The 10,093-nt window shown below is 42.5% G+C and overlaps 2 protein-coding genes across 2 annotated transcripts; both read left to right on the top strand.

Annotated features, from left to right (window-relative positions):
- The first annotated feature begins 335 nt into the window (after positions 1-335).
- Positions 336-3,233, top strand: chac2 (ChaC, cation transport regulator homolog 2 (E. coli)). The gene is made up of 3 exons (XM_049008415.1): positions 336-610; positions 855-890; positions 1,540-3,233. The coding sequence occupies exons 1-3, from the start codon at positions 476-478 to the stop codon at positions 1,924-1,926; spliced, it is 558 nt and encodes a 185-aa protein (XP_048864372.1). The 5' UTR covers positions 336-475; the 3' UTR covers positions 1,927-3,233.
- Positions 3,234-3,411: 178 nt separating this feature from the next.
- Positions 3,412-9,861, top strand: erlec1 (endoplasmic reticulum lectin 1). Its single transcript, XM_049008414.1, has 14 exons — positions 3,412-3,740; positions 4,095-4,199; positions 4,401-4,481; positions 5,647-5,724; positions 6,060-6,120; positions 6,313-6,365; positions 6,510-6,733; positions 7,269-7,407; positions 7,539-7,700; positions 7,897-7,956; positions 8,280-8,404; positions 8,747-8,824; positions 8,915-8,990; positions 9,097-9,861. Exons 1-14 carry the CDS (start codon positions 3,600-3,602, stop codon positions 9,166-9,168), a joined length of 1,455 nt encoding a protein of 484 aa, XP_048864371.1. The 5' UTR covers positions 3,412-3,599; the 3' UTR covers positions 9,169-9,861.
- Positions 9,862-10,093: the final 232 nt, after the last annotated feature.

Here is a 10,093-nt window from a genome sequence, read left to right as displayed (position 1 = left end):
TCTAAATTTCATTACAGTAACGCCCAGGGTGCTCAACTGAAACTAGCCAAATACGACAACAGTCACAAAATTACACAACTTGTTTTGTCAGCAGTATACATTAACTAATGTTAAGTAACCAGCTTATCCGAAAGGCAAACAATAAATGGAAGACACAGGTAATACATCATCGCACAGGTTTGTTAGAGTTCTTTATTAAGTAACACCTAATACCTTGGAGGTATAAACATACCTATTGAATATGCAGGTGAATAGGCGCGCTAAGGGAACGCCCCCTCTCATCTCTTATTGGTTAATATAACTGCCATTCAAGGTCACTATTCGCTGCATTCTATTTCCGGAAGGAAGCGTTTGCGCCTTGAGATGGATATTATTGCAGTATGTCAGTCTGCTGTGACAGGTTCAGCCAAAAAGGCATTCGTTTTCCAAAGTAGTTTGTAGTCACTATCAACTTATCGCCTGGATTTCTCAAGAAATGTGGGTTTTTGGATACGGATCCTTGATTTGGAAAGTTGACTTTCCTTACGAGGAGAAGCGAATCGGTTACATCAGGGGATTTAATCGCAGATTTTGGCAGGGCAGTACTGACCATCGCGGGGTACCTGGAAAGGTAAAGTAGCCAGTAAATTAAAAAAAAACGTACGTGACGCTGATCAGTCAGCATATAAGTCTGCATTAGAGGAAACCATATTTTACTCGACAGTAGTTCGTGATTTTTATACCCATATTTAAACTACTCTGTATTGTACTTCATCATGTAAATGTGTACATTGCTTCTCATTCGTGATAGAGAAGAATTCCCCATATATTGATTATTATTTGCCATTTTAACTTTAACTTTCTTTTATTCATAGCCTGGCAGAGTAGTCACCTTGGTAGAAAACCCTGAGGTAAGGCTTTGAAATGCTGTGTACTATTTCTGTCCTGTTTTTATTTCACAACGCAAGGCTCTCATGATGTAAAAAACCAGTTTATATAGCTGCCCCCGTTCGTTTTGTTGTCTTATTAACTGGTTCTGAATTAGATTATGAAAATGACCCAGGGCCAGTTGTGAAGGATATAACTATATTGTATAGTGACTAACCACAAATTGCAATGTGTATCATACTTTTAACACAATATAATTAATTAATTAATTAATTAATAGTCTTGTATTCAGTGGCTATAATCCTTCTCTGTCTAATTTGGTTCTTTTTTTTGTACCTGTGTTATAGTAACAAAATAAGCTTAAGATAATTAAAACTTCTGTGCGATGAATCCGCCTGGCCCTGTTAGAAAATATGGGTGCCAAATGATTGGCTGGAGCCAAACAACAAGGCAATGTTAATAAAAGACAAAAGCTTTGTGTTTTGGGAAGATATTTTGTGAATTTGATCTTTTTGCCGAGATTGGGCAGCCAGTACAACTTAAAAATAGCCATTATCATCCAAATTACAACGAAAAGAGTAGGATGGGAAAAATATGCTTTCTTAGATATATATTTTTTTCCGGAATATATGCTGTACAACTGACCTGCTGTTACTTTGCCTCCATATGTAGGGCTGCGTGTGGGGTGTTGCTTACAAATTGCCCTCGGGGAAAGAACAAGAAGTCAAAGACTTCCTGGACTACAGAGAAAAAGGAGGCTACAGGGTGATTAGTGCAATCTTTTATGACAAAGAGCCCCAGAGGGAGCCCTGTGAAATTCTAATCTACATTGGGACTTGTGACAACCCTAACTACCTTGGCCCTGCTCCCTTGGAAAACATCGCCCATCAGATCCTCGGCTCTGTGGGACCCAGTGGCCATAACACGGAGTACCTGTTTGAGCTCGCCGATGCCATTCGGAACCTGCTACCAGAAGACTCCGACGAACACCTCTTCTCCCTGGAGCGACTCGTAAAAGACCTACTCCAAAAAACACAGGCCTTAGACCAACCTAAATAGGTCTGAAATAGGCCAACTAGAGCCACATTTTCAGCTGCCATCTACTTTATTTATGTCGCACGTTTGACTTAGAAAAGGACATCTTTGATGTCGGAATGCAGGGGTAACCTCAGGGACACAAGTAGGAGGAGTACATATGACCTGTGAATCATGTTTTAGCTTTTTACAACTACTTGAAAACTGACGCAGTGGTGCTTTGATTTTAATTATACCTAAAGTCATAATGAAATACTAGCAGCAGGTTTTAATTGTAACGTAGTTTAAATGCTAAATAATGTTATTAGTGAGAAATGGCTACACCTCTAGGTTGGAGTTATTGCAGCTAAAGATCTTGACATTCCTGAAAGACAGAACTGGAGGATAAAATTCACATTTAGAAATTCACAATATTTATATAGTCATCTTCTAACCTTATCCAAGCCAGGGTTGGGTCTCAGGCAGCATAAGGCACAAGGCTGAGGTACACCTTGGATGGGATGCTAGTCCATTGCAGGGTACATACACAGTTATACACTATAGCTGTGTCTGAATTCAGCGAGTGCATCCTTCTTAAGCTGCATTTGAAGACGGAATGTGTCACAGCAGCGCGGCAAGGCCGTCCCATTTCGAAGGCCCCCTCAAATACAGCCTAGAAATGGGTTATTCTTTTGCTAAGATTCCAAGTTTCATTCTGTGAACCTTCAAAGGATACAGCCCATGAATTTATACACAGCCCATGAATAACATGGAAAGGCCAGATAGTTGACCTGCATACAGAAACCTGTACATACAGCGCAGAGGTGGGATTTGAACCCCTGGCATGGAAGTGTGAGGAAACACAGCTATTACAAATTTTATTTAAAGTTGTATTTAGAACTTTATTACTGCTAATGTGGATCTCGAATGCAGAATCTTATGGAAAACACACCCTATGGAGTTGCTAGTGTCAAGATTCGTTAGAAGTCAGACAGCATAGTTTCCCCTATTTTTTGTTCCCACTTTAATATTAGCATTTGGATATGCTGAGGCCCGTAAACTAGTATACCATTCTCCATACAACATGTATACTTTTCTTTTGTTTGGAATACTTATAGGTGTATATTGTCTTTATGTCAAAGTGAATGTAACTTGGGCATTGACGTTTTGAAAAACAGCAGCTTAATATTTCATAGTGAATGATTTAAAAAAAAAACCTTCCCCGTAATAGCTTAATGACACAAACTACGCGACTCGCATATATTTGCACGTGTGTTATGTTTTAGGTCGTTACTGTTGCTTATTAACTTGAAGTGTTTGACTTGGTTAAGTAAATTATCCAATGCCAGAAACACGTGTACGTGTGGTTTCTTTTTATTATTTTTTTTATAAACCACAACAAGGTTTTCAATAAGATATCGTGGTACAATGCACTCAACAACCGGAAAGGTCGTATGAATCCCAAGGTCTGATACAGGCGGAACCCATAACCCGGATGTTGGGTCTACTTGACAGTTGTGTGTACCGGAAGTGGACGTGGCACTTACCGCACCACTTCCTGTTTGTAAGATGGCTAATGAACGGTAGCCAGCTGGTTTGTAAGTTGCAACGCCTCCGAAACTGAGGTGGCAAATAGCCTGATCGCCGTCCTTTGCGGAGGATAGCAATCAGTCAGCGGCGTAGGAGCAGGCGGCGGGCTTGCCCAGGCGGGGAGGGGAATGTACTTGGATACAATATTGGTGACATTTTTAGCGGCGCTGGAGGTGCTTCGCAATGTTGCGGCGGGCAAAGCGGCATCGTCTTCTTTTACTGATGAAATCCCGTTCAAAATCAATTGGCCTGGAGCCGATTTCGCACTGGTAAACGAATATGTGTATATGCATGACTGACCGTTAAGTCCGCGTGGCTATACTTGCAGCAAAAGGGGAAAAAAATACACATGAACGTTCAAGGTGGTGAACGGATTTTTTGTTGTTGCATTTTGCATAAGCATGTTTTATGAATATACGATTAGGTCTGTGATGGCGCACTGTTTCAGTGCCATTAATTAGAGCAATTATTGCTTTCGATTACGCAAAAATATATATTTTTTTTTAAATCCAAGTTATGCACTTGTCAGTTAAGCAGGTTCCCTAATATGATGGATATTGTGTGTGAAATTAAAGTGTCTCTAGCTGTTTAGCTACGGTGATTTAAATTGTATGTTTTTGCAGCCAACCTCGGGCGCACTGTACAAAGACGACGACTTTCTTATTATGACTACACCTGACAAGGAGCGGTATAAATGTCTGCTGCCTTCATTATCCGATGCCGATGAGGTGAGTTTTTGTTCCACAGCACACAATTCTGTGGCACGTCAACGTTGCTTCTTGACACCTGTAATGAAAGGTTGTCAAATATATACCATGACCAACCAGTAGATGAGTAAGAAATAAATGGCCCGTATTTGTAATTTTGCAAGTAGACATTGAACTCGGGCCCCTTTGTTCTTTATCCTTGGCTACACCTTGACTCCTCAGAATGAGGAAAAGGAGTACAATGGACCCAGCCCGTCGGATCTGATAGAACCACTGTTCAAACAGAGCAGTTGTTCCTACAGGGTAAGTTAAGCATTTGTCTTAAGCTGTCATAACGTTGAATGCATTAATTATGTTGTAATTCAACATAATTGGATGGATGGATGGATTGACTGATTTTGAAGTGCAGTGTGAGGCTTACAGTTTGTAGACACTCCAGCAGTCTAGACTCTTACCTGCAAGTAAATGATAGGAGTATCATACGTGTTTTATTGCATGGAATTATTCTTGTTTCTATGCAAGGGTGGGCGATATAGCCTCAAAATTATATCACGATATTTCAAGGAAATTTACGATAATGATATTTATAACGATACAGAAAAAAACACTTTTAAACAGTTTATTGGTGATTGCACCTGGCAGGCAGCAGCATTTATCTTGCAAACAAGGTAAAGGGCGTTTTTCATCCGTCTCTTCCGATGAGCTACTGTCGTTGATGACAGACGACCTAATTCTAGGTGTCGATCTATTGATTCATGGTGCCAGCAGTGACAGAATTATATACCCAAGTCGAAAGTAAGCAAACAGTAGCCTAGGTAGGGTTTTCCCTGGAAATCTTAATTAAAACTATAGCTGCTTACCACTTTAGTTTAACAATAACTAAAGTAACTTAACCTTATAACTCTTCAGCAGCCTACACAATATTTTCGCTTAATAAATTTAACCAATGTAAACAAACAGCACCAAACAGACCTTCAATCGAACTGTAAACACTCACTGCTCATTAAAATAAATAGTTACCTTGCATATTTTTTTGGATTCCAATCAAATGAGGTAAAATATCAGTGCTGGAACTATTGCATTGCCTCTGCTTTCTTGTGTAAACATAAAATGAATACACCATGAAATGAGGTAAGTTAGAATGTCAGTACTGGAGCTGCACCTCCCATAGAGATGGCAGCGCATGTAGAGGAGCAAGCGAATGAGTCAGTACTGTGCAGAAAAGAATGAGACTAATTAAATGCGGTGTGTTTGGGCCTGTGTCCTTGTACTCTCTATGGAACGTAAATGCATCAGGTCTCTGTCATTTCATATTGTACTATAACTCTTCTTCTTTTTTATCATGTAAAGATTTATACCGGTATTGTCATGGATGTAATGATATGGCACAGTTCTGGTGTGTGAATCTTCAAGGCTGGTTTTTGGGATCGTTCTGATGAAGAGGTTAAACTGTGGTCATGTGTTCTAGATTGAGTCTTACTGGACATATGAGGTCTGCCACGGGAAGCATGTGAGGCAGTACCACGAGGAAAAAGAGATGGGCCAGGTGAGGGAGGACAGAAGACGTGCTTTTTTAAATTTTTTTTAAACCACCATCCACCCCCCAAGGGTGAATCTGCCATTTGATCTCCGCTGAGCCATACTGGTGTTGCACACTGCACCATACATCTGATGTTACTTAAGAAATATTTATGTTTTACGGTTTAAAGTGGAATGTTCCCCCCATGAAACTGGCTTGAAATAAAATTATATGATGGGAATATTTTAAAGGTTTAAATTATGTTTTTTAAGGGTGTATAGGTGATGCAGAAGAAGTGAACAAAATGTGAACAGAGCATGACTTGAAGTACCTGTCTTCTGTCCTGATATTTGCTTCTGCAGAAGATCAATATCCAGGAATATTACCTTGGAGTGATCAAGAAGAGTGAGGCATCCACAGCTGGTGAGAGCTGGGGTCTGCGGAGCCTTTACGATGCTGCTGATGATTTTTGGCTGGTTGATTGAAGGATGGATGGATGGATGGAGTTTTTTTTTTTCTTCTTAATCCTCAGATAGCTTTGATTTTCACAAGTTTTCTTTTTCCTGTGGGGATGATGTTAGAGATGTGTATCTGTGTGCATCATTACCCCTACAGGAACTGAAACTGAAACGGAGGCTGATTCTGAGAACTCAGAGAGCAAAAAGGAGGTTAGTGTAACAAAATTACAAAATACCTCCCCCCCCCATTCCGTGTAGATCCATGCTAAATGAGAGAGCTCAATATTCACTCAGTTACCATTTTGTCACTTTCTCCTCTATTGGCATTCATCGGTCCTTCCAAATTTCCCCCAGGTGCCCACCAAGAACTTGGAGGGTCAGCTGACCCCCTACTACCCTGTGGAGATGGGCAACGGAACGCCCTGCGTGCTGAAGCAGAACGAGCCTCGCTCCACCTCCGTGCTGTACGTCTGCCACCCGGAGGCGAAGCACGAGATCCTTTCCATCGCGGAGGTGATCACATGCGAGTATGAGGTGGTCGTGCTCACCCCACTGCTCTGTGGGCACCCCCAGTACAGGTATGGGGCACTGCGGAGTGCTACCTCACTCCATGGAGCAAACGCAGGGTAGCCTGGCCACTGAAAGCAATACGCGTGCCGGAGTAATTATTTTAAAATAGTGAATACTAGATGTGATGTGTTTACCTTCTGTGTAGAATGTGGGTTTGGTTATTCCTACCCAGCGTACAAACACACACACACACACACACACACACACACACACACACACACACACACACACACACACACACACACACACACACACACACACACACACACACACACACACACACACACACACACACACACACACACACACACACACACGGGTGTTTATACAGCTGAAACCAAACAGGCTGCACATTGGTAGATTACATGTAACTAGTTGGTTTGTTGTTCTTATTTCTTCCTGTTTCACTTGTATTGTCTCATTGTTGATGTCCAAGTGGCAAAAGGAGTTAAATTGTTTCATTATAAATTAAAGTGTTTGATAACTGAAGTGGTTTGTTTCAGTTAGCACCCATGTGATTGGTCAGATTCTCTCTCTCTGCAGGTTCAAGACCTCCCCGGTGAACGCCATCTTTTGCCAGGCTCTGTCCAACTCTCCTCTGCGACCCCAACGCCTCTCCAAGTTTGACAGGGAGCAGGAGGAGCTGGTGAAACCCCCTTTTAGTGCTCCTCCGGAGAGGGAGGTGAGAGGCAGGGAGAGGTGCTGAAGGTCTTCAGGACCATGTTTTAATCTTTTTTTTTTTTTTAACTGTATGTGACCAACAACCGGCCTGTAGTTACCATGACCTTTGACCTTTGACTTTTGCCCTAACAGGAAGAGATGTCCCCTGTGAGGGAAGATCTCTTTTCCACCACTCACAAGCCACTTGCAGTGGGTGGCCAGACACAGGTCGCTGTGGGAACCACCCACATCTCTCGCCTGACAGATGAACAGCTAATCAAGGAATTCTTGAGCGGCTCATATTGTCTGCATGGGGTAAGCACAGGGGAATGTCTGCTACATATATAAGGCGGCATATGGGCCTGGCTCGTTCACCCTGCAGTCAAAGCAGTGAAGTAGACAACTTAAAATCTAATACAGGAACCCCTAATTTATAAGTCTATTTTTAAGCTCAATGTCAAGGAAGTCATTGCATTATTCCTGAACTAAGGACTTGTTTCTTGTGTTCCAGGGAGTGGGTTGGTGGAAATATGAGTTCTGTTACGGGAAACATGTTCATCAGTACCATGAGGTATAGCTCATTTCTCTCTACATTGAACTTTAATGTCTTAATGATCACCAGCAGAGGGGATTCACCATCACGTTTTCAAATGTGGTTCTTTCAACGCTGCATTATTATATATAAAATATTTTTCTAAGTTTGTATTGTAAAATTTTGCCCTAGATTTTTTTTTTTTATCATCAAATTGGCTGTAATGTCACTCAGAGCAGCTCTCGTTTCACTAAATGCTAATGTTTTGATTTAACCTGTAGACAATATGTGTGTCTGGTGGGATGTTGGCTGGGGATTGAGTATCAGATGGACCTGAATACAGTTCATCTGGTCTTTTCAAGGACAAGGAGCAGGGCAAGAACATTGTGGTTGTGGGCAGCTGGACCCTGGAGGCCCACCTGGAGTGGGCCCAGAAGAACGTCGCTCGCTCCTACGCGCTGAAAGAGGACGGGGTCCAGAAAGTCAAGTATGCCTCGCCTACACAGTCCCTGTCCAATCGTTAGTGAGGCACCTGATGCCTTTGTTTTTTCTGTTTGTCTGAACTGCTGGTTTCAGGGTGGGTCCTACTAAAGATCCGGCATTAGCCTCCATTGCTGCCAGTGTGCACAGGGAACGGGGTCACTTGGAGTGCTTATCGAATATTTACTTTCTCTATACATTCCTACGTCCTTGAAAACCTGCTGTTAAAATTTTCATTCTGACTCTCTCTCACCACCAGGAAGTGACACAGGCCTTCCAGCAGGTGGTGTTTACACTGACGTCTGACACACACGCACACACACACACCCCTTTTGCTTTTTCCTTGTAGGTTGGTATCGCATTTTTACGGCCAGGGGGACATGTGTGACTTGACTGGAAAGCCGAGACAGGTCATCGTCAAGCTTAAGTGAGTCACCGGCAGCTGTTATGATAAAAAAAATAATTAAAAACCCTTTTTTCAAAAGTCTCAGGAAAATATCTCCACGTCCCCCCTCAGGTGCAAAGAGTCGGAATCCCCCCACGCTGTAACTGTTTACATGCTGGAGCCTCAGACCTGCCAGTACATCCTGGGGGTAAGGATCCACTTTTCAGGGGCTACACCAGTACCAGTTACCTGCATCCGAGCTCCCAGTGAGGGGCTGTCCTCTAACTAGGATCCGCTTCTGTTTTCTCCACCAGGTTGAGTCTCCAGTCATCTGTAAGATCTTGGACACGGCAGATGAGAACGGCCTTCTGTCCATTCCCAGCTAACTGGAGGGAGGAGGGAGGAAAATAAGCAGGAAAGGGGAAGAGGAGAATGTGGACCGGAGGGGGGGGGGGTGAGGGTGTTTTTCAGCTGTAGTTGTCAGAAGGTGGCCTCCCATGCAGCTCTGTGGGAAGGGGGCACAAATGAGTCACCTTCCCGGCCACCTGTCCCGAGAGCCCCGCCCTTTGTGCTAAGCCCCGCCCACCACACTGCCTCTCCCCCTGGAGAAACAGCGCAAGTCCAGGCTGTGGAAATGAACGCTGTAGCAGGGAAACAAACAGCCCAGCTCTGCCTTTAGGATTCAGATTGAAGTGTTTTGATTTTTCCTCAAGTGCTGGAAACGGCAAAGGAAATTATTGAAAGTTATGTTTTTAGAAGACTAGAAATGGTGTCGTTCTGCTGCCACTTAACTGGAGTCATTCAGACAGGAATCAAGGAAGACAACTTTTTTGCGCCATATTTTGTATTTTTTTAAATTCTGTATTTATTTTTGGTAAGCTGGGCTGGTTAAATGCTTATCTGAGCACTTGAGTCTGCTGCTGATGATTTTTTCCCCTGGCTTCAGAAGATGAAGACTTGGAAATGAATTAACCTTCAGACTAAAGAAAATGAAATATTTTAATGTTCAAAGCTAGAGAAACGGATTAATGTCGCGCATCCCCAAAATGAAACTGAATAAAACCCATTGGAAAAATGTTTTTAGATCTCAGCTTCTCTTTGTTTCTATTGAGGAAGCCCAACAAATACTTTTTGGAAAGGTAGGATATTATCTATAGGGAAGACTGATGCTATTCTTTGGGTATTTCCCCTACACCAATAAAACTGGAGAACTACTGTTATGAACCATTTGAATTATGTCGAAGTATCCAGGGCTTACAACTGTGGATCAGCAGGTTTTGAAAAGTACACCAGGGGGCGCCAGACACATTT

Source organism: Brienomyrus brachyistius, chromosome 3 (assembly GCF_023856365.1).
Source record: "Brienomyrus brachyistius isolate T26 chromosome 3, BBRACH_0.4, whole genome shotgun sequence".
Classification (NCBI taxonomy): Eukaryota; Metazoa; Chordata; class Actinopteri; order Osteoglossiformes; family Mormyridae; genus Brienomyrus; species Brienomyrus brachyistius.
The sequence above is the reverse complement of the archived record's forward strand: the minus strand, read 5'-3'. Positions and strand labels throughout refer to the sequence as shown.